Genomic DNA, 24,543 nt, shown 5'->3' with positions numbered 1-24,543 from the left:
GGGCCGGCTGCTATTGCCCTTACCCATGCACATGGTCCAACTCCTTTATTTAAAAAGTCTATGCTGAGTCACAGATTTTGTAGGTAAACTTCCCAGGCAACAAGACTAGCTAGAGTCTGTCCCACTAGCCAATCAGCTTCTAAGTGGGCAATTTCTATTTAACTTTTGGGATGGTTTCTGAATCTAACATGTTGCTGGTGCTTTTAGGGTTAACCTTCCAGTTTGGATCTGCCCTGTGCAAGGATTTGTGCCACACCTTTGCTCTCAGGGGTTCTTCCGGAAAGTCCTCCCTCTGTGTAGTGGCTTCAGAAACAGACATGCCTGTGCAATCTCTATTTAGACTGCTCTGAACGTAGCTCGTTCCTGGATTCCAAATGCAGCCTGTTCAGTCTCTCACAAGTGAAAAAAACAACTTTTTGCCCAAACAAAGTAGGAAGCAAATTAGCAGATTATCTGCTTTATTTGGAATAAGACAGCAATAATCAGTTATTTCAGCAACCTATACAACCTGAAGAGTTAGTTTTACTTCCTATTTGCATAACCTTGGCTTCTGAGGAAAGAGTTGGAGGGATGCAAGGCAGAAGCAGGAGCAAACAGGATCAATAAAAGTACCGAGTTCTTTTCTTCTCCTGGTTGTCCTACACCATGGCAGAAGGAGTAAGCTTAGTCTCTTGTAAGTCCTCCTGATGGAGGACAGGTAGGGCGATGGCTGACTATAGTGGGAGTAATGTGGGAAGAAGAGCTGAAAGGAGAGAGACAGAACTCTAATCATTACTTCAAAACAATTTTCCTGTTACCTGAACCATTATCACCTCTTCCACAAACAAGAAACTTTATGATAATAAATTCCAATTTATCAATTAACCCAATTTATCAATAATGCCCCTAATAATTTTCTAATGACAAAAAAAGTAGCTTGGTTTGTTTACAGTGGTGCAGGATAACGAATGCTTTGCTAGAGATTTCCACGTTTCATACCTGTTTCAGGCTTACGCAACTGCATCTCCAATTAAACTGTTGTTAGCTTGGGGATTGTTTTGTCATTATATCCCTTACATGTAGGGCTATATTAGCATGTTTTTTTGAAAGTGATTGTATTTCTTTCCTTGTCCCTGGGGTTTTCTTACACAGCACTCCAGTACGTGTTTCCAGTTAACTTTTAAATGTCACTTTATTTGGTCACTGTGGGGATGGTTGTCTTATTACTCTTCTATCTCAGTCTGCTTGCACCTATCCATTCACAATTTGTTTCCTTCCTTGTTAATTATTCTTAATGCATCCAGTCTTGGAGGTGCAGCAGCAGAATGCAGGTTCTCTGCATTTTTTGAAAGCCTCCTGAGCAAGTTTAATACAATTATGCACGTGTGCTGCTTACCAATCTGTACACCACACATACTAACACCCATGAACCTAAATGTCAACCTACACTTATACCCAGGCATACCACACTGACAGCTTGCTTTGCTTGATAATTTTTATCACAGTACTGGGCCTGGTGAAAAGGCAGATGGCAGTCAAGGGCAAAAGGTGCACAGCCATAGTCCTTAATGTTACTGTTAGCACACATTAGAATGCATGGAGGCAATAGTGAGGCAGAGGATTGTACCCCTGACATGCTTAGAAAAATCCATTTGCCCTGATAAATAGGAAGCAAATACAATGGGCCAATAAATAATACAGGAAACAACTGACAAAATTATAAGCATTATAGACAATATAATAATAACAACATATCAACCTAGTGTCATCACCCAGATTATTAATATCAGGCTCTTTGTAACTAAGGAGTGGAAGTTTACCTAGCTCATTGGCTTCCATGGAGTGGAATCACATTGCCTTTCAAAGCTTCTAATCAGAGATAACCCATTTAAATGCACCCCTTTATATTTACTGAAATTAGCAAGTGCACTAGAGTTAAGTCTCTATTAGACAAATACCTCTCCAGCACAAATCCACAGTTACATGATGGCTTATTTTCCTTGATACTTTCATCTTTTATCCTGGACAAATGAACTCTGAGCTATTAAACTTATCTACTTTCTTCCAGATACCAGTATGTTAAGATTTAGTTGCATCTTTCTCCTCGTTGTCTAGTATTAATACTCTTCAAGTACACTCAGGTCATTTAAGACACTTTATGACACCTCTGCAACTAGGCAGATAACAAGTGATGACAACTTTTTCCCAGATTCCCACTCCCTGCTGCAGGGATTAGCCTGACAGTTGTTTTGCTCTATTTTGTTATTGCTCTAAGCAAGTCATTCTATACAAACCTTATTGTGGAAAAAGTCCTCATTAATTTTGCAGAAAAGTCCCAGGTTTTTTTAGTAAGTTGTAAATTTTCAGAAATTTAGAATGGTTGGTTAACTGCATGTGTTTTATACACTCTAGAGGAAGTGAAAGGAGGAAAACAATTTTTGTTTTGTGACAGTTGATAACACAAATATTTGAAAACCATCGTTAAGTTCTGTGTGACCGGCTTCTAACTCCTCTGAGTATCTTCTCATCAGAAATATAGGGCTCTGACTCATAAGCATTGCAGCAAACTGCTGCAGCAGTTGAAGACATTACTAACACACAGACCATTCTGCCTTCTGCCAGCCAGGACAATGGAGTGTCCCATGATGTAAAATCTCTTTCAGTAGGCTGTACTTTCTCTTCATGGAAAGTGTCAGGTGACTTTGTGAAGTTGGCAGTAACAGAGTCTCCATATCCATAGACATCCACAAAGCCCCACAGCAAAAACCACTCTGTGGTTTTGGCTTAAGAAGCAGTGCCATGTCCACACCTCAGCTATCACAGGTTAAACTGGAACAGCACCATCAAACTTAGACCTGGTAGTTTACTCTCTGCAAACAACTCAGAATCTAATGGGCCAATTCCAGGAAAATGTTTTATGATTTATGGGAGAGGAAGCCTAGCCATGGGGTAATGTCCTATTAAAATATTTTATTTCAAACTACTGAAATTTGTGTCAGAGCTGTAATGAGAGGAGCACTATTTGAGCCTAGTAGAACCTTGAATAGTTTAGTAATTTTTCATAGGAGGTCTCTAGCAAAGCTGGTGAGAATAATCTGTGCTGAGCCTCACAATTTCATCTACCGACAGACTTTTTTCCTGTATTTATACCTAAGTTTCTGAAAGTATGAACATTTTCCAAGCTATATAGTATGTAGTTACAGCTGTTCTGAGAACTTTCTTTGCCAGAGGCTAACTATCTCTTAGCTGTCTCAGCTAACTTACCATTTATTGCACAAGACAAACTGGACAGTAAGTATCATTATCACTTATCCTACCCAGAAGCTGTCAAGCACTTGATTGTGAGTTAACTCACGTACATGATTCAGGTAGATTAAAACATCATGTATTAAAACAATGCTCCATAACTGCTGCTAAGTTTAACATGTACAGGATGGCAAAGGCCAAACAGCCTCTAGCTCACAGACAGCAGGCAAAGTCACTGCTACAATGAACACAAAACCCTTGCAACGTAAGTAGCAGAATTTACATGTAATACAGTACAAAACATGTAAAAAGGCTGAACAACTCATTAGGGTTTCTAAAAGGAACACAGGTATTTTCTTAACACAGAAATGTTCCTGGCTAAGACAGACTATGTGAATTCACAATTTTTTCACAAAATTATTTATCCCTTTTATGATATCCCATTTATGACTGGATGACTCTTTCTGCAATCACCTGTTTTGTTGGATTAAAAGTTGCCTTCACCCATCACATTTCTTGTGAAGAATGGAATTCTCTGTAACATGTGAAAAACACAGCCTGCAGCAGCATTACTTTGCCAAAATGCAATGGGTTGGCTCATATCATAGAATGGTCTGGATTGCAATGAGCCTTAAAGATGATCTAGTTCCAACCCCTACTATGGGCAGCACCACCTTTCACTAGACCAGGTTGCTTAGAGTTCCATCCAAACTCACCTTGAACACTTCCAGGGATGGGACGTCGACAGCTACTGTGGGCAACCTGTTCTAATGCCTCACTAGCCTCACAGGAAAATAATTTCTTCCTAGTATCTAACCTAAACCTCCTGTCTTTCAGTTGGAAACCATTCCCCCTTAGCCTGTCACTACCTGTCCTTCTGAAACATCTCTCTGCATCTTTCTTGCAGGCTCCCTTCAGGTACCGGAAGGCTGCAATGAGGTCACTTCAAAACCTTCTCTTCTCCAGACTGAACAAACCCAATTCTCTCAGCCCTTCCCAACAGGAGAGATGTTCCACCCCTCTATCATCTTGGTGGCTTCCTCTGGACTCACTCCAACAGGTCCATGTCCTTCCTGTGCTGGGACCACCTGCAGCACTGCAGGTGAGGTCTCACCAGAGCAGAGGGGCACGGCTCCTCCCTGCTGGCTGCGCGCTGCTTTGGATGCAGCCCAGGACACATTTGGCTCTCTGGGCTGTGAGTGCCCATGGCTGGGTCATGTTCACCACACCCAATTTACATTACCAGTCAAAATTAACCCGATTTATCTGTGTTAAAGAGTGGTCATATGAATTGCTGTGTCAGCAGATCACTAGAAGCAGTGACTAACACAACAGTGGCAGAAAGCTGACATCTACTTCTTCCATTGGCACTGCTGAATGGCCTGTCCTGTACACCATCCCACAATGAAGGATTTATTTTTAAGATCTTTTAGCTTTAAGATCTGTTTAGCTTTAAACAGAAGCAAACTATTCTTATGTCCTAACCAGAGTGTGAACACTAAATTAGAAAAAGTCTGCATATTGACAAGGCCAGCTGAATTCAAAACTCCACATTTTAAATTGCATATCTTCCTTCTTGAGTAGCTGTATTCCATGTTCATGCATCTGATTTAGTAAGGAAGAAGTATAAATTGAAAATAAAAATACCTCCTATAACAGTTAGCAATGAGCTCATAGGGGAGCACAGAGAGAACACCCTTAAGGCTTTATCTTGTGATTACTCTGCAAGTTGAGTAGCAGCAGAGATAGCTCCAATTTATCCAGGTATTCGATAGCCTCTAGAAAAACTTACGCATCCCAGATCTGCTATTTGCCTTTGGTACTTCTGATCAAATTGTGTAACTGAGCAGAGAGCAGTCACTCACCTAGGAAAACTGTGTTAGGGTACCCAATAAAATTGCCCTTGAACACTGAGAACATATTTAACAAAATACTGAAACAATCCTCTCTTAACAGACCATTTCCCTCCCCATTTTACTGTTGTTTTCCCTTATCATCATACTCACCAGGTTGATTTTTGATAAAATACATTTTTGAGATAAGAAGGCTAATAACAGACCATTTCCCTCCCCATTTTACTGTTGTTTTCCCTTATCATCATACTCACCAGGTTGATTTTTGATAAAATACATTTTTGAGATAAGAAGGCTAATGAGACATTCCAGGACTTGTCTCAAATGTTACACATTTGGGTAGGAGAGAATCTTAACATATTCTGCTACTTCATATACATACTTCAATACAGTGCACTGACTTATAAAATTTACCAGTATGTTCTAATTGTATTCAGTTGCTATTGTATTATGTGAAAACAGATACCATGACTGAGAAGTTGCAAACATATTCTACTGCTTAAGAATTAAAAAAAAAATATTGATATAACACGTGCCTTGCTTGTGGATTCACAACCTTATAATCCGAAAACTAAGGACATATGAAACAGACAACAGGACCCCGGAAAAATACTGTGAAAACAACAAAAAAAATCGCTACATTTTCTCTTTGGAGAATGAGAAGTAGAGTTACTTTTTTTTTTTGTCTGTGCTCTTTATTTTCCTGGTTGCCAGGACAAGAATATCCCCTTTCATATGATGAAGTTAAGTATGAGAAAAAACACATATTTAGGGAGGATGAAAGTTCTGTTAAAGTCATGCCAAATTCAGCTTTACTTAGATTCTACTATCTTAAATATGCTTGTATCTGGGCAAAACCAAGTCCATTGTTCAAGAAGAGGAGAAAGTAGTCATAATTGGCTCTCAAACATTGTTTAAACAGTGAGCAGTAGCTTACACAAAGAAGTATTTTTTACATAATGTAATTCCACTGTGAGTAACACTGGCTTAAACAGCACCGATGAAGGAAAAAAACATTCCGGAAGAAAACATAAAGCAAATGAAAAAAATTAGGTAGCTGTAAAAAGGAAGGTGAAAAGTGCAAAGATAAACACTTGTGAGAAAAAAGAGAGGAACACAACTCAAACTTGATTGGAGGAACGAAAAGTGCATGGAGGAGAAAAAAACAAGTTACGGGAAATTCTACTAATTGAACAGATGTAAGATTTCCCTGGTATGCAGCTGTGATTTATACAGAACGTTCAGTGCAAGTCACGCTTTTCAAAGGCCGGCAATATTCACTGCCTAAACAGACTTCCTTTCTAACCTAACAGCATATTCCAACCTAGAACATATATTACATGTATGGAATATATGCCATTCTTTGAATAGTGGCTTGACTTGACTCTTAGTTGAAGAAAAAACCCATTGTCCTTGATACTTGCTTTTCACTTGGACTAAACTGAATCAGCATAGTCTTTGTAATCATACAGCAAAGAAATTATTTTTCCCGATCTCATCTATTCAAAGTTCTACAGTGGTAGTTTTCTTTATGTATTCTGACACTGCCCAGTAATTAGCATGATTCTAAAAAGGAACACCAGAATAAGTTAATCATGAGAGATTTTACCTGCATCTTGTACTCAAGAGGCAAACTCAGAGAATGTTTAAAGATGGGCAAATTCACATTTGTCATAGGAGCGCTATTAACCACAGGAAGAACAGCAAAATGGATTCTTTAAGAAATCAGGCTTCGGTTGAGAATTCTGGGTTTGCTCCACTGAACAAAAGACGTTTGACCGCTTCCAGAAGGCTGTGCAACAGGCCAGGAAGAGCCAGAACTAGAAAACAAATCATCTTACTACATGCACACATGAAGATAACGGGATGCCAGAACAACAACAGGTCAACACCCAGGAATGAATGCCTAATAACTGAGGACACATCAGAGTACCAGAGAGATCTATTCTGGGCATGGCTCTCTTTAATAGTCTTTTAAATTTCTTCAGTAATGAGTATGTTTACAAAATCTGCAGCTGACATAAAGCTAGTGAGATTTGGCGAGCACTTCAGAAGAGAGGATTGGAACTGAAATGGATGTTGAGAAATTGCAGAGGCTCAGAAACTATTAAGATAAAATTCAACAAAATCAGGTGTAGAGTGTTACTCTTGTAAAAACATACACACAAAACTGGGACTATTTGCTTGGGAAGTACAATGGCAGCCTGAAAAGAACAAAGGGAGAAAGAGGTAACACCACCATGTGCTTCCCCTCTTCCATAAAACATGACAGTAAACCAAACTCCAGAACTTTAGAGACCACAAAATGAATAGAACAGTAACACATGATCTCTGCAAGCCAGCTCACCTTTTTCACATACCAGCTTTATCATGGAATGTATTTAGAAAGGCTCTTTTGACCAAGGAGATTGTTATTACCCTCTGTTTAGCCTTGAAAAGATCTCACCTGAATATTGTCTTTTCAACATCACACTCACAAAAACACCTTGAGAGTTTAGAGCAAATGAAGCTACTTTGAAACAGGCTCTATCTTTTAAACCTGTGAATGCAAATGGATGAGCATGTCTCCATAAAAAAGAGGCTAAGGGAAAAGGGGCATGAGTACCAAGCACATTCATAAAAGTTGTATTTGAACGTAAGTTTTACTTTTAAATTAAGTAGTAATTAACTCTTCCACAAGAGAAGGAAAAGCTCAAACCAGCTCCAATTGACTTTGTTCTCAATCATACCAGGCTGAGACACACTCCACATACAACAATAGAGTATGGTACACTCATTTCGTTACATACTGGAGAACAACAGATGGTTAAAGAGTAACCTTCCCCCCTGGATTCACCTACTTCAGGGAATGCATTGTTCCCATTTAACAGACAGGTCATGAGAAGACCACTGGACATCACCAGCCTCCTTGCTCAAGAAGGATCCCCTGGGGCATGGTACTCAGAATTTTGTCTAGACTGCTTTTGAGTACTCCAGGGAAGGAAACTCCGCAGCTGTTATGGGCAACCTGCTCCAGTGCTCAATTAGTAGAGAACTTCATGTTCAGGTGGATCTTCCTGTGTTCCAGCTTCTGCCCATTACTCAGCATTACTAGAGAAGAGCTTAGCTCCATCCTCATGACGTCCACCTGTCAGATATTCAGATACTTATACATATTGATGTGATCCTCTCACAGTCTTCTCCAGACTGAATAGGCCCTGTCCTTTAGCCTTTTCTCGTAACTGGGATGCTCCAGCCCCACCTTTGCTGCCCTCCACTGGACATGTTCCAGGAGCTCCAAGTCTCTCTTGTCCTGAGGAGCCCAGAATCGAACACATTGTTGAATTTCAGACGGATCCTCTCTGCTCACCTCTCCAACCTGCTGAAGTCCTTCTGAAGGTCTGCACAGCCCTCTGGGATATCGGCCACTTCTTCCAGGTTTGTGTCGTCAGTGAACATCACTGAGGAGGTATATGCCCCTTCATCCAAGTCACTGATGAACTAGTTAAACCATACCAGACCAGTACTGAACCCTTGGGAACACCACTAGAGACAGGCCTCCCTGTGCCACTGATTACAACCGTCTGGGATCTGCGGTTCAAGCTCAGGAAGCGTGGGCTGGATGAGCAGACAGCGAGGTGCCAGTTCTCACTGCATCTCACTGTCCGCTCATCCAGCTCATGCTTCCTGAGCTTGCCTACAAGGATATCACTAGAGACAGCGTCAAAACTCTTGCTCTAAGTCCAGCAAAACATCCACTGCTCTTCCCTCATCCACCCAGGTAGTTGTCTCAGCACAGAGGGCAATCACGTTGGTTAAATATCGTGACTACCCTTCATCATCTTCTCGTCTATCACGCGTGTGGACACGGCCTCCAGGATGAAACATTTCATCACCTTTTCAGGGGTTGAGACTGACTAGCCTGTAGCTCTCTGGGTCCTCCTTCTTGCCTGCTTTGAAGACCAGGGTGGTACTTGCTTTTCTCCAGTACTCTGGCAACTTTCCTGACTGCCATGACCTTTCAAAGATCTGAGAGGGGCCTAGCAATCATGTCTTCCTTCAGCACTCATGGGCGTACCCCATCAGAGCCCATGGAGTTGTGGATGGCAAGTTCACTTCTTTATGATTTCCCTGGACACATGAAAAAACACTTTTCTTCTGTTTTGGTTTTTATGCAGAAGCCTGATCATGAAGCCATCTTGGAATGTTCTAGCTTTAGCCTTTTTTCACTGGCCACCCAGGCTAAAGCAGCTGGATTCTTCTACGAACTGGCTGAGATATTAAAAAATAATTTTTTTGCTATTTCTGTTGCAGTGAGTGCAATTGTCTCTGGCAAACAATTGGTAGCAAACACAGAAATAGCATCACTAACTGTTCCAGCAGGGGTTTCAAGGTGGTAATGGTGAGGTTGCTGTAAATAACTGCAACTCCCTGATGGTAATGATCTCCTTTTGGTAGAAGTGTCCCTGCAAGAGTTCCACTGATACATCAGTTTCTAAACAGACTTATTATGTTGGTATCATTCTTCATATAAATCAGCTTTACCTCTACAACAACGTATGTAGCTAGTCAAAGACATACCTCTTCTTGTAGTGGTACCTTATCTAGTTCGAGAATTTTACGTGCCATTTTACCATTACTGGCTGCATCCACACCATTAATTCAAGTTAAGGGGCCTCATCTTTTCTTCCTTTTGCTATGTTAGATAAATAAATAGGGGAAAAACAAATTTATACTATAGTGTGTGATTATTCATCATGTTTACATATCCATTATGCACAAAGCTTCAGCTACTTGAATCTCACATAGGGAAGCCTCACTCACCCTTCCAATTAAGATTTTTTGTATCAGTTGAACATGCCTCCCTTGACAAAAAACCCCCATGTTTCCCATCCCCTTAGTACAAGTTACAATGAGATTCAATGGTACTTCATCAAAACACAAGAAGAAAAAGCCTTCAGACTGACACCAGCAACAGGCATGTTCACGCTCTCGCAAAATGAAATCGGTTGCTGCAACCTTCCCAAAATAAATATAATCATTAACTAAATATAGCTGCATCTATCCCAGAGTCATGAGAACCCTTTTTTCTTTTGCCTGAAAGATCAACTTTATATTTCTTTCTCTTTTCTGTATGCTTTCTAACAAAAAGAATGGCTTGACCTGGTTTAGAATGGTTTGAGTGCAGCTGAATCCAACAAACAGTTGAGCCATCTTGAAAGAAAACTTCTCCTCCATTACTTAATGTTTGTTTTCTCTTCTGCAGAGAGAAAAGGCAAACAGTCCTCAGACATACGCTGGGGAATGGAGGAGGAAAAACAAACCACAAACGCAAATGACTGCTTAATGAGAGTTTCAGTATTAAGAAAAGCGTATTAAGAAGAAGAAGAAAAAAAAAAGAGATAATAAAAAAGGATCTCTTTACCACTTTCATTTCCATTAGCATAATTTTCCAAGAATGTTAACTACATTCTTTTATCTCTTAGACACCAGTTCGCAGCTTAAGACAAAGCTAAAACCAAAGCTATAAATTACAAGTGGATCAAAAGATTTACATGATGACATAAGTTATTTTGTATATAAAGATTTGAATGTTTCAATTTCTTTGAATTTGTTCTCAAGTAAATATTTTTCACTGACAATGGTGAACTGAAAATACAGCCTTTTAAACTTTTTACTTTATTGATACTTAGTGTTGTCCAGTTAGCACTGACTCTTACACACTTATCTTTCGGCATTCTGGTCATTTACATAAAAAATAAGATGAAGCTAACGACTACATTGGAAAACTACAGGAACAGTAGTAATTAGCATCATATTGCCAGCACTGTAAATTGATGATTGAACAATAAAAAGCACTCCAAGCTAAACACCACGTAAACAATACCTGTCACTTAAAGACTACAAGGTGCTCCCAGCACTGCTTCAGGTCTTTAACTGCTCCACCTGACCACAGAAGAGGAACTTCACGTTAAACTCAGTCACCTGAGCATCTGTAGTAGCTACTGATTTTACTTAGGTTCCTATGAACATTCTTACCCCACAGTAAAAAGTGAAATTTACAGTAGGAGATACACTACTTTCAAAATGGCAAATGCCGCCCATGTGACATGATCTTAGAAAATGTAACTACATGTAACACCATGTACGGTAGTCTGGCTGTATTTTTTTTTTTTTTGTCTCTACAACTCGCGTTCAAGAAAAAAATCCCCTCAGGCTGGCGGGCCCATTATTTTAACAAAGTACTTAGTCGCCTGTTACACGAACAGGTATAGCTTGTACAAAAAACATGAGAACTCTGCGGCCCCTGCAAACCAGGTAAACCACCTAATGCATTAAAAAAAAAAAAAACCAACCCAACAAAAAAACCCCACAAACAAAAAACCAACCCAAAAAACGGCAGCAGCACATGGAACAGGAAAGCGTACTTCCAAACCAGCTGTAAAAAATCTACTCCAAGGGAAGCAAGTGTTGCAAGCAAGACGGAAGAAACGTAACTGCACTGTTTTCCCTCCCTATCCCTCAGAAAACAAGAGATCCACCGCGGCTCTTCACCCGGGTTCCCTCTATCTGCCTCAGCAGCCGGCCCGGCCCTGCACCGCGCGGAGCTGCGGGCAGCCCGGCGCTGCCGCTGGAGCCGCAGCCTGCCTGACAGGCCGGTTCTGCTGGAATGTTCTCAGCAGCCTCCTCTCGTCCACGACAGCACCCTCTGCCACTGGAGAGAGGGGACGGAGTCTAACTTTTTCCCCCTATTTTTTTTTTTTTTTTTTTAAGGAGAGTGAGACACCCGCCCTGGGCACGCGCACACACACACAAACACACATACACTCACTCCCACCAGCCAGACACAGCTGACCGAAGACCCGTCAGGCTGGCTCCTCCCCGCCCCTCCAGCGGGGCAGAGGTACGGCGCAGTTCCAGCACCTTCTTCACCTCTTCCCCAAACTACTCCCGCGACTGCCGCCCGCGCCCTGCCGCCGCCTTCGTACGGAAAGAAGTCCTGCCCCTCTCTCCCCGCCGCAGAGGCGAGCTGGGAGGGGCACAAGAGCGCGGCGGCGGCACCCGATCGGAGCGCAGGCTGCCCGCCGCTGCACGGCCAGCGAGGGAGCGGAGCGCAGCGCACCCCGCCCCGCGCGCGCCTGCACACCTCCGCCCGCCCGCCTCTCAGCTGAGCGACAGCTCCTAGAACCAATAGAACCGCCCCTTCTGCGCAAGGGGGCGGGCACTCCCTGCCCGGGGAACCAATGGGAACACCGCTGCCTGAGCAGTGGCGTCCGCGACGGGGGGGGCGGAGGAGGGGCAGGAGTTTAGGAAGAGGAGGGAATGGCTGTCACCAATGAAGTCATGTTCGTAATCTAGTCCCTCGCTCCGGTTCTGGCCTCGGGTGACTCACTGAAGGGGGAGAGGAGCGACAATCAGCACGGTGCTCCGCCCGGGCGGAAGGTAAATACAACTTGCAACTTGGTCCAACCCCGCCAGCTCCCCGTGCCCGGCACGGTCCTTTATTGTCAGCGGCCGCGACGGCTCGTACCCTGCCCACCTTCCCTCTCTCCATCGCTCCCCTTCCCCGCGCACGGCCCCGCCGGTCCCAGGCGCTGCCGTGCCACCTGCTTCCTCTCCCCACCTTTCCCGGCGCCCGGCCCTCCCCAATATTTTTATCCCCCAGTGGGTGGAGAGAAGAAACTTTTGATCTGGTATTATTCTGGAATAATCACGATGCGTATCTCCGGAGTGGGAGCGACAGAACCCCCACGGAGTCGCCGGTGGCTGACTCGTGAGTCAGCGGCACTCTCGGTCTTGCCGCCCAGCGAGCGTGTCACGGGCTGCGGGCGACGCGGCCACGGGAGAAACAGATCCTTGGGGAGCGACAGCCCACACGGACGGGCCGTGGGCGGTTCCGCCGCAGCTGCCGGGGGTCGCAGGGTGAAGTTCAGGGTGTCCGGAGGTAGCAGAGCGCGGTGCGGTGGGGCTGTTTCTGCTCCGTGGCACACGCTGGCGCAGACCCAGCCGAGCCACGGGAAGTGGGGAGGCATGGGGAGGGAGGAACATGGTGCGTGGGGGAGCGGTCTCGCCTGAGAGGAGAGTAGCGGCATTCCCCGGCAGAGCCAGGGAGGCCATGATCCGGATCATCTCGCTGTCTGTCACAAACATTGCACACACCGGCGAGGGGGAAAGAAGCGGGGGCTGGGACTTCAGCCGACGGGCTGCGGCTCCTGTTGCTTTTCGGTCTCTTGTTTTTAACTGTGCAGTCACTCCTGCTGTAAAGGTGTCGCGGTTTACTTCCCAAAATAGCTTGCATGTCGTCGTACCCCTCCCGTTTTCCCTGCAGAAATTCGCCCTCCTCCTCATCCCCACCCCCAAGCAGAGTAGCACAAAACATGCGCTTAGAATTTTGGAATCGCCTGCCAAGCAAAAAAGCGTTTTATTTCCGGTGTGCGCGGAAATTTATTTTTTTTTAACCCGGCCGGGCGGGAGCCAGGATGCACACGCGCGCGGATGCTCAGGTAGCTGCGGGTCGCTTGCCCCTATGTCGGGAGAGGGGACGGCGGTGTTTGGCACCTGGAAAAGTTCTGTGCCCTGCCGGAGGCGAGGTGGGCGGCAGAGAGCTGCTGCAGCCAGCTGGCGGGCGGGGCCGGCGGGCAGCGGAGCCCGTCCCCGGGCCGCTGCGGGGCAGAGGCGGGACGCGGCGGCGGCTGGGGCACGGTAGGAGGGTGGGTGGCCTTTCTCGTTCCTCCGCCTGTGCGAGCGGCGGCGGATCAGGAAGTCACCGCCGCCACACACAGGCGCACAGACATGTTTGGTCGGCGTGACATGGTGGCGGAGGGAAGGAGAGGCGGGGAGACGGGCCCAGCCCAGCCCTGAGGCATGACCCGGCTGCTCGCCCTCCCGCCGGCCCGCCCGCCTGCGGCCGAGGTACGGGGCCGTGCGCGGACACCGCCGTCAGCAGCGCACTCGCTGCTTCGTGGAGGGGCGGGAGAAGGTGGCAGCGGGGCCGCATTTCCAGGCAGGGACGTTTTACAGCCTGTCGGCCGGGGAGAAAACTTTCCAGAAAGGCTGGAGGGGGAAAACAGGGCCCGGCTGGTTGTGCGCGCCCGCCCCGGCGCCTTTGCGGGGGAGGTGGCGGGCGGCCCGGCGCCGAGGCCTGCGCGCCGCCCGTCCTGCAGGGCCCGAGCACCCAAGGGCAGAGCAGCGGTGCTGCCGCGGAGGGAGGGAGGAGCAGCCGCCCTTGCCCCGCCGCCCCCCGGGGTTCCCGGGTCGCGGATCCCCTGCAGCGGCTTTTCCTTGTGTCCGCGGTGCGTGGAGAAATGGAGTTTCTTACGTTGTCTCCTCCCCTCTTAAATTTATAATGGTGGAACTGCAAACTGCGCACGGCTGGAAAAGTTACAGCTGTTCTAAACTCGATCTGAAGTTACAGTTTAACGATTGGCTTGGGTTGTTTTTATTTTGGTTTTTTCCCTGTGCGTGCGTTATGGTCAAGTAAAGGGAGTGTAAAAGTGTCTGCATGATTACGTACATCGCACCGAATTTGTTTTTTCTTGCTATCTGCTTCTTATGTTCGATACTCAGACTTAGCGAACTTTACGTTAACGCTGTTCTTTTTAGGATGTATTTTTATGAATATTTATGTGAGTGTGAATATGCAAGTAAATAACCGGTTGAAGAATTTAAGTTGTTGGTGGTTTTTCGGTTTTTTGTTTGGTCGGGTTTTTTACCGCTTTAAGTATTCTGCATGCTTTCAGTGAAGAATTGATCTGGAGTTTGTGACACGGCGTTGTTCCGTTTGCGCTCTCTCCTGTTTTGCTTTAGCTTTCTAAAGTGTTAAGTGGTTTTAACCACAGCCCCTCAGACCCAACCGATAAACACTGTACCAGAATTTAATTCCTTTGGTAGTATACCAGTTACTCGTTCGGGGTGGGGCAGTTTCTTCTGTGCAAGTTACTATTGTTGTGCAAATACCGGCACACTTTCTCTTTGGGAATCTAATTGCCCTATTACTGTCTCTGACTTTGTTTCTTTTGTCCTTTTGTTATTCTAAGGGCAAAAAAAAGTAGTGTACCAGAAGGATAGGCTTGCGTCAAGGCAGGTTTTTGTGTCTATATATATAGATCTATTTATCTGTAGATCTATTTATCTGTTCATCTATCTATCTATCTATCTATCTATCACAGTAATAGAAAACAGAAAGACTGTATGGATAGTGAGCTTTTAAAAATTAGAGTGCATCATACAGCATATGTGGACTTGCCAGAGCTGAGAGTAAAGCTTCGTTAAAAACACTATTTCTCTCATGAGTTATATCTCCGCTTTAAGACTGGTATTTCTGTGGTGTTGCATAGAACGTGTGCCAAAAGAGTGTGTTCAAAGAAGTCTTAGATCTTTTGTTTTGTTCATTTCTGAAGTGGTCTGTGAGCGTTTCTTGTCAAGTTTGAAAAATGCTTTCACCAGCACCTGAGGCTTGAAAATTGACAAGACAAAAAGTCCTTCAGCTGGCATACTTACTACATTACATATATTCTTGACAAAGGTGTGTTTGAAATTACTATCTCCAGATATATTTTTCTCAGTTTTTGTTGGACTTTTGAAGTTAAGGTCAGAATGTTCACAGTAGCAACTTAAAAAATGTTTTTTGTGGTCCTGGTGAGTAATATTGCTGTGAACTACAAGTGATCCTTTTCAGAAGGAAACTTCTAGTTCTTTGTATGATTTAGAACATTTTTGCAAATTACTCATCAAAATGTCTGTTACACTTTCTTGTATTTCCTGCTGCAGTGAAAAGTTCTCTATGTGTAAAGGGTGTTTTCTGGACCTCCATCACTTTTGGACTTTATCAGACTAGTTTGGTTTTTTCCCTGATTTTCTAGTAGAATAGTAAACACATTATGGCATAAAGATCACTTGTCATAAAATTGGCATTAGAGAAGAGCTCATATCTTACTTCCAAGATAAAATAAATCAGGATGAATAAGGGAAGAAAGTAAAGCTTTCTTAAATACATCTTTTGATAGTTTGTAAATATAGTAGAATAAGAAGACTAACACTGAAAATTGTTGTCTTTATTTCTGACGTGTAAAGTCATTACTTATTAGGCATAAACATTTTCCTGTTTGTCTCTACTTGGCAGAGAATATTTCCTATTTATCACTTCAGAGTTTGAGTACCCAGGTGGATCACTTAGAGGTGGGACCTTTCAGAAAATGTTAAAAATAAGTTTATTTTTACAGAAATTATACACTTTTCATGTATGTTTTCATCAATACTTTCCCACAAGTAACTTGTATTTAAAACAATCTTCTCCCTTCTTCCTCCTCTTCTTCCCTGTTTAAGTAGAGCCAAGGCCTGTCAGTACTGTGGTGCATTCCTTTCCTTCTGCCTGTATCTCATTGTGGCTTCTTTTTTTAAAGAATTGAATGAGAAGACAATGTTCAATAACTGTGATTAATACCCGTAGTAAAGCTCACTGTATGAAAACTTAATCCATGGCCATTCAGTAGTGGCCTGTATCAGTTTTCTGTGCCTGAAATTTACAGTGGAACCTACATATGTAGCAAACACGGGCTTGATCTTGGGCATTGTCTAATGGCAATTATACTTGTGACTGCAGCTATCTAGCTGTCCTCTTTTCCTGAAGGCTACTGTCTTCTGCAGCAAAGCTATCAGAAAGGATCATATGTCTGTGCTGTGGCGTCTTCACAGTAAAGTCTGGCAGCATAGCTTAGCCTAACTTGCGTGCACTCTGATTTGTGATTATGCCTTTTGACAGTCTGGAGTACATTCAATTCCCAGCTGTTAGCCAGTCATTTTTTGCTGCTGATGTGAGTTTTTCCTAAGAGGGTAGGCTGTAAGCTAGAGCAGTTGAGAAAAGTTGAACTTCCTGTAAAGCTGAAACAGCTATGCAGTAGGAATAAGAATTTCTACAAGAATATTTCAAGGTGAGGAGTACTGACTGTCATCCTAAAGTAAATTGTCTCTGCATGTGAAAATGGATCTTACACTACATGACTCCACAATGACGTTTCTGGTGTAAGCATTCCACCTGTTTTGTGCGCTCTGCTGGGATGCCTGCAACAGTTTCTGATAGAGAGCTAGACATGCGGCTAAAGTCATGTGCAGAGGTTTTTTTCTTCTGGCCTAAGTGTCTGGATAAGTAATTAAGGTTCAGCATTTCTGGTTCTGTGGTTTGTGTTTTAAACTACAAATTCCCTTGCAGAAGGTTTTCAAGTTACACTGACACTGCATGCATGACTGCACAAAGGCAGGATCTCAGCTGTTAGTGTGTTTGGCTTCTCTTACGTGAACTGATAACTATGGTATATATTAGTTGAAGATTTGAGTATTTTCACTGATTCTTTGTTATTTCATGTGAACATGTTTATTGATTGAATCGTCATTTAGTCAAATGACAATAGTTAAATCATGATGAAAGGTAATGCAGAAGTTGTACAATACAAAACACTGATTTGCTTTTAAGCATGATAAGTTATTTTATGATGATGAGCTGCTGTCATTATTAATCAGCTCTTCTACTTTGAGCATATTCTTTTGATTATAGTTAGCAGATTATGCAAGTAGTACAAATCACTGACAGTATAATTTCATGTTTTCTAAGGTAGTATAATAAAGATAGCTCCTTTAGCCTGTAGTGTATCAGAAGTTTACAGTTTATCTTTTCAAAGCCACCTGTGAATCATGACTTCAGTTGGAAATGTGTGGGGAGAAGCAGACTGTAACTATTTTTCTGTGAAGACAAAGTTACAGTCAGTATTTCAGTATCTTTGTGGCTGTTGTTTGGGTCCATATTTGATCAGCTCTAAGCAGTATAGTTTCCTTATTTTTCACTACATATCCAAGGCAGGAGATGTGGCCAAAACATCCTGGCTGAGGTTCAGTTTAGGTTGAGAGGAAAGGCAGAAGTTATATTGGATGGTGAAGGGAACTAGCTAGAAGAATTATAAATACCTACTGCTCCATCTGTTCTTAGACTTGGTGTGTGCCCTGTCAAAGCAGTCTATAATCCCTGGATCTTTTTGGGTGTACAGCTGGTCTTGAATTCCAAAGTAATGCAAATAGTTTTTTACCTGCTGTGTTTTCGTTTGGGATCTGCTAATATTTCCTCATGCGAAAAAATCCCTGCCATTGTTACCTTTGGGTTTGTAGCAGGTTTATACCAAAATATGTGTAATAGAAACATTGAACTGGTGGGGGTCTTACTGTACAGTGAATTACTTACATCTACAAAACTTTCTCAGTGTATATAAAATGACAGTGCAGAAATATTTATGCTTAGTGACTGTTATTTCAAATTGTTTACAGTGTAGGTATTCACTGTCCTAAACCATTTGAGCTAGAAATAGTTGAGCAGAGATCCTAAGTGTCTCTCTTAATTTTCAGCTCTTGGTTTTGTGGCTCTTCTTTGTATTTGGATCTGGCTGAAGTTACTCTGACAAAGGATAGGTGCCTTTTTTATTTCCCTGTCTTAGCTCTGGTTGTGTCAGCAGAGGTGGAGAAATTCTTTGAGACCACAGGAGGAACCATGTGATTCATGACAACTAATTCAGTTGCCAGTAGTTCATCTGGGGCTGTTCACAAAAGAGAATTGGTCATGTTGATCTAAATAAATCCAAGAGGTGGTAAGGGATTACAGTTCAGGAAAAAAAACCCGTCCTATTTGAAGTCATGTGAGTAATATTACTTCAGTGAGTGTTTTGAAATTGTAAGATTGGACGCTTGAAAAACAGTTAAACAACATGTAATGTGTTTGAGAATCAGGGCCAACAGCCTTGTCACTTGGAACAATAAAATGGAATTTTAATTTTTTTTCATTGTACTATAGTCTTGTAATTTGTTGGAAACATTTACTTTTTTTGCCTCTCCTTCCCCTTGCTTTTTAATTCTAATGGGCAGTCAATAAAAAGCAGTCCAAATAAATAGGTCAACACTGGCTTTGGCAGGGAGTTGACTTCATACTGCTTTTTTCATTGCTGACACCAGAATTTAGCCAAACTAATACCAGTGCTATCTGCATGGAGCTTGGGCACTGTTTAGCCTGTTGTCTTTTTGTAGATTTTTGCTTTGACTTTAATGAGACTTTGATAAGGGCCTAAATGAATTAGGTATCTAGCTTTTACTGAATTTTAATGAGAGCAGGGTGCCTAATTTATATGGGTTTTTTTAATGCAATCTCAGACTTAATAAATATAAACTAAACTATTTTTGAAACATGCTAAACCATAAACTTTTTAACAGGTTGGTTCTGTGAACAGATACTTAATTGGGAGGGCCATACTGCGTTCTGGTTTAGATCAGTGCCTGTTTTTTTAATTTTGTGAACTACTGTTGCCAGAGAAGATTGCTTTGTCTCTTTATTTCCATGACTGTCTTCAGACAGGATTTATTACTTGCATTTAAGTAGTATTTTCCAGTACTTTATGTTCCCTTGATACAGATTTTATAAATTACTTTTTTTTTTTTCACATGTTCTTTGACATACAAAATCTCTGAATACAAATCTGTTTAAGACAATTCCCAATTATGTGAGATTGGGTAAGTTTATCTTCTCTCAAAGAAAGATGATGAAGGAACTTAATCTGGTGCACGTAGTGCAAACATTCACCTCTGGGAGCTACTGTTTTTCATAGTTTGGACACTTGTTATCCTAGCAAAAAGAATTTTAAATTTTTCAAATTTGCATACAGGGTATGTTTAATGTATTTGTAAATGGCAGTGTAACTAATGGGCCTGAGACTGGAGCCAGTTTTTATGAGAACTACAAGTTGAATTTTAAATAGGGTGGATAGGTGAATAGAGGGGAAGATTTTGATACCCATTTTAATGCATAGGTGTAGGTAGTTGTCTTTTGTGAAGTAAGATATTTCAGGATGCTGTGTACTGATAGTACTTTTGTAATTGATTGTTCTGTGCGCGTTTTTCTGGATGGTGGTGGTGCTAGGTATCTGCTTTGTTAAATGGATTGAATTTTGCTTATAATGCACAGAGCAACTCAGCTGTGAGAGTGTCAGTCTTAGATTTTGCAATATCATGATTGACTCATATAAGAACTACTTGTTGTGTGTAAGTGTGTGTTGTTCTTCATACAGCCAGACATAGGCCTCTTAGAGGAAGCTATGGTGTTTGCAGTTGAGAACATTTGATACCTTTATTCCTTTTGTGGTCGTGTTGTGGGGCTGTAGAGGACTGTAGATTTTGAACTGAGAAGTTTCATAGGCATCTCTGTTTCAACTTGCAAGGAAACAGGATCCCAAGGTATCAAGTCATAGAATCACAGAATATCCTGACCTGGAAGTCACCCACAGGATCATTGAGTCCAATTCTTGGTCCTCTGCAGGACACCCCAAGAATCACACCATGTGCCAGAGAATGTTGTCCAAACGCTTTTTAAGCTCTCTCAGGCTTTGTGCTGTGACCACTTCCCTGGGGAGCCTATTCCAGTGACACTACTTCAGGCCATTCCCTTAGGTCCTGTACCTCGTCACCAGAGAGAAGAGATACAGTAACAGTGTCTGTCCCTCCTCTTTCCCTCATGAGAAAGTTGTAGACCGCAATGAGGTTTCCCCTCAGTCTCATCTGCTCCAGGCTGAACAAGCCAAATTACCTCAGCTGCTCCTTGGTGCTTCCCATTTTGGGCCTTTCACCATGTTTGTCGCCGTCCTTTGGACACTCTCCAATAGCTTTATATCTCTCTTATCCTGTGGCACCCAAAACTGCCCCAGCACTGGAGGTGAGGCTGCCCCAGTGCAGAGCAGGGCGGGACAATCCCTTCCCTTGTCCGGCCGGTGATACTGTGCCTGATGCCCCCAGGACACAGGTGGTCTTCCTGGCTGCCAGGGCACTGGTGACTCACTTTCAACCTTCCCTTGGCCACGAGCCCCAGGTCCTTTTCTGTGGCACTACTTTCCAGCATCTCATTTAGTCCGTCCATACATCCAGGGTTGCCCCATCCCAGGTGCAGAATTTGGCAATTATCTTTGTTAAACTTCATATGGTTGGTGATTGCCCAGCCTTCCTGTTTTTCTAGGTTTCTCTGTTGGGCCTCTTTGCCTTTGAGGGAGTCAGCAGCTCCTCTCACTTTTGTATCATCTACAAACTTACTAGTATCCCTTCAAGTCCTTCATCCAGGTCTTTTACGAAGGTGAGTTCCAGCCCTGAAAACCAACTGCATCCTGTGTTGTATCAAAAGAAATGTGGCTAGCAGAGTGAGGGAGGTGGTTCTCCCCCTCTACTCTTCCCTCATGAGACCCTGCCTGGAGTGCTGTGTCCAGGTCTGGGGTCCCCAGCACAAGAAAGACCTGGACCTGTTGGAGTAGGTCCAGAAGATGGCCATGAAGTTGTAGAGGGTTAGGCAGAGCACCTCTCCTGTGGAAGAAAGAGAGCAGGGGTTTTCAACATGGGGAAGAGGATATTTCAGGAAGGCCCCATTGTGGCCTTCAAGTACCTGAAGGGGCCTTATAACAGTGAGCAAGAGTGACTTTTTATATGGGCACACTGTGGTGGGACAAGGAGCAGTGGTTTTAAACTTAAAGAAGGTATACTTAGATTAGCTGTTAGGAAGAAATTCTTTTTATGGTGGGGATGGTGAACCACTGGCAGAGATTGATCAGAGAGGTTGTAGATCTCTATTCCTGCAAGTGTTCAAGGCTGGGTTGAACTGGGCTCTGAACAGCCTGATCTAGTGGAAGGTATACCTGCCCATGGCACAGCAGTTGGAACTAGATGAGCTTAAAAGGTCCCTTCCAACCCAAACCATTCTCTGATACTGTGTTTAAGAGCACTGGCCCTAAGGAGGAGCCTTGTGGAATCCCACCAGTGACAGATCACCAGCCTGATGCCACCCCATTCACTGTAACCCTTTGTGCTCAGCCCATCAGCCAGTTGCTCACCCATTGCATGATGTGTTTATCCAGCTGTGTGCTGGACATTTTGTCCAGAAGGATCCTGTGAGAGACAGTATTGAAACCTTTACTGAAATCCAAAAGGATTACTTCAACTGGCTTCCCCTGATCCAAGTAGATGGGTTAGCCTGTCAAAAAAGTAAGTTAATTTTGACAGGCAGGACTTTTGTGTCAAGAACCTGTGTTGGCTGTGACCGATGACTGCGTTGTCCTTCAGGTGTTTTTCAAGACTTCCCAGAATAATCTTCTCCATAATTTTGCCAGTCACTGAAGTGAGACTGCCAGGCCTGTAGTGTCCAGGCTCATCCTTCTTGCTCTTCTGGAAAACTGGGATGTCAGCCAGCTTGCAGTCAATTGGGACCTTTCCAGCTTCCCAAGTCCATTTGAAAATCTTTGAGAGAGATCTCATGATGACATCAGCTGGCTCTCTGAATATTCTCAGATGAATTCCATTGGACCCTATAGATTTACAGGGATCCAGTGGGAGCAGCAGATCCCATACAAGGTCAGGGTCAGCCAGGAGTTGATCATTCTCACAGCCATGGTCCTCCAGCCCAGGGCACTGGGACCCCCTTAATCCATCACTGGCTTTGAGGACAGAGGCAAAGAAAGCATTAAATGTCTCTGCCTTGTCCATGTCCCTGTTTGTGAGGTGACCATCCTCATCCTGTAACAGGACAATATTATTTCTCCACTGTCTTTTGCTATCAATGCATTTCAAATCTGCTCTTTTTGTTGTCCCCGTCTATTGTGGCTGGCTTCAACTCCAGCTGATCTTCAGCCTGACAGATTTTCTCGCTGCAGTGGTGAGCAGCATCTCTGTATTCCTCTCACATCACCTGACCTTGCTTCTGCTGAGCCTACACCTTCCTTTTTGCCTCTACCTCCCAAAGAAGATTCCTGCTCAGCCAAGCCATCTTCTGCCTCACCTGCTCAAATTCTGACATTTGGGAATTGCCTCCTCCTGTTCCCTTAGAAGATGGTGCTTAAAACGTGACCAGCACTGACGGATCCCAGCACCTGCAAAAGCATTTTCCCAGGGTACCTTACTCAGTAATTCCCTGAGCAGCCTGAAGTCTGCTCTCCTCATGTCCAGAATTGGGGTTTTGCTGGCACTTTCCCTTCTATCAGAGATTTTAAGCTTGATTACGTTGTGGGCACTGAGGCCAAGAAGACCACCAATCACCATGTCACTCGTAAGACCCTCTCTGTTAAAAAGGATGAAGTCAAGGAGAGCATCTTTCCTAGTCAGCTGTCTCAGTACTTGAACCATGAAGTAGCATCTAGGCGTTTTAAGAATCTCCTGGACTTGATTGTGCTAGCTGTGTGGTATCCCCAGTTAACATCTGACATGTTGAATTACCCCAGAAGGAGAAATTTGAAGGTGTCCCTCAGTAACTTGAAGAATTGATGCCATTGTTGTGCCTAGATGGTCTATAGAAGGCTCCCATGATGACATCTTCATTATTTGTTTGTACCTTAATCTTAACCCAGAGGGTCTCAACCCTGCTGTAGCCAGTTGTAAGCTCCATACGTTCTTGTCCCTCCATTATTAACAATGCTACCCCCCTGCTTTGCCTGCCCTGCCTATCCCTTCTGAAGAGCCTGTAACCATCCATCACGGCACACCAGTTACAGGACTCATCCCACTGAGTTTCATTTATGCCAGATACTTCTGGCACTGGGCCAAAGCTTCCCCTTGCTCATTTCTCCGTGCTCTTCATTGTAGCCTACACCTCATGGGGCGGATTGAGTGATCTCAGTTCCTCAAGTTTTGGTGTGCCGTCCCATCGCTTATCACTGGCAAGCATGGTTTTATCCTTTCCTGCCTTCCAATCCAGTTTAAAGCTCTGTCAATGAGCCCCGCTAGCTCTTGTGCTAGAAACCTTTTTCCATACTGCAAAAGGTGCGTCCCTTCATGTATCAGTACACCAACTGTTAGATAGACCATGCCATGATAAAAAAAAAAAGCAGATTTTGCCAATGACACCCAGTGTTGGAACCACGTGCCCCTGGGAAGCAGCAGACTTCCCTGTGGCTTGGGTCTGGTCTGCATAGCCGGTCTTCGGTTCCCTTTAGAAGGGAGTCACCTGTATCAACTACCCTTCCCTTTTAATTAACAGGGGCAGTCATGATGAGGGTGGCAGGTTGTCTTGCCCCAGGTGATTCCTCCATCCCAGAAAGGCCTTTATCTACCTCATCAGTTGACTGTCCTTCCAGTTTCAGGACATCATACCTCTTGTGAAAGGTACCAGTGCTATTTGGTGTGTTCAAGTTTTCAGGAGTGTTCTGCCTAGACTGGCCAGTGACCACCTTCCAGTGTTCATGTTCAAGAGACTTCTGCCTTACTGCTTGGTAGGGTTCTGAGTCCACCTGCATCTTCACTTCAGTGGAGGTTTGAAACTTCTGAGACACTTTGGGAATAGCCCGTCAATCTCTCACTCATTCTCAGGAGTACTGCACAGGCTGTTCACTTAGTCCCATGGCTCCTTCACCTGGCGACAGCTCATTTACAACAACACATCTTCTGTGACAGGTGTGATGGTCAGCCCCAGCCTTACAGTGAGGCTGGGGAACTC

General features: G+C 43.7%; 2 protein-coding genes across 6 annotated transcripts in view; one reads left to right on the top strand and one right to left on the bottom strand.

Moving 5' to 3' along the window:
• Positions 1-12,612, bottom strand: part of LOC116438280 — a 43,884-nt gene extending 31,272 nt beyond the window's left edge. Inside the window, exons 1-3 of the mRNA XM_032097113.1 lie at positions 12,451-12,612; positions 11,890-12,384; positions 613-742 (exon numbers count right to left, since the gene is read on the bottom strand). Coding sequence (XP_031953004.1) covers positions 613-742; positions 11,890-12,384; positions 12,451-12,612 — 787 coding nt within the window. The remainder of the gene's footprint in view (positions 1-612; positions 743-11,889; positions 12,385-12,450) is intronic.
• The window catches only part of SMARCA2 (SWI/SNF related, matrix associated, actin dependent regulator of chromatin, subfamily a, member 2), a 121,697-nt gene continuing 109,505 nt past the window's right edge, over positions 12,352-24,543 (top strand). For 2 of the 5 annotated variants that reach the window (XM_032096662.1, XM_032096660.1), the window contains exon 1: positions 13,762-13,970. In XM_032096662.1, coding sequence (XP_031952553.1) covers positions 13,923-13,970 — 48 coding nt within the window. In that variant the 5' untranslated portion in view covers positions 13,762-13,922. Of the gene's footprint in view, positions 12,501-13,488; positions 13,562-13,761; positions 13,971-24,543 lie in introns of those variants that run through there. The other 3 variants (XM_032096663.1, XM_032096659.1, XM_032096661.1) reach the window with 3 other exon arrangements.

This window comes from Corvus moneduloides, chromosome Z (genome assembly GCF_009650955.1).
Source record: "Corvus moneduloides isolate bCorMon1 chromosome Z, bCorMon1.pri, whole genome shotgun sequence".
NCBI lineage: Eukaryota > Metazoa > Chordata > Aves > Passeriformes > Corvidae > Corvus > Corvus moneduloides.
The sequence above is the reverse complement of the archived record's forward strand: the minus strand, read 5'-3'. Positions and strand labels throughout refer to the sequence as shown.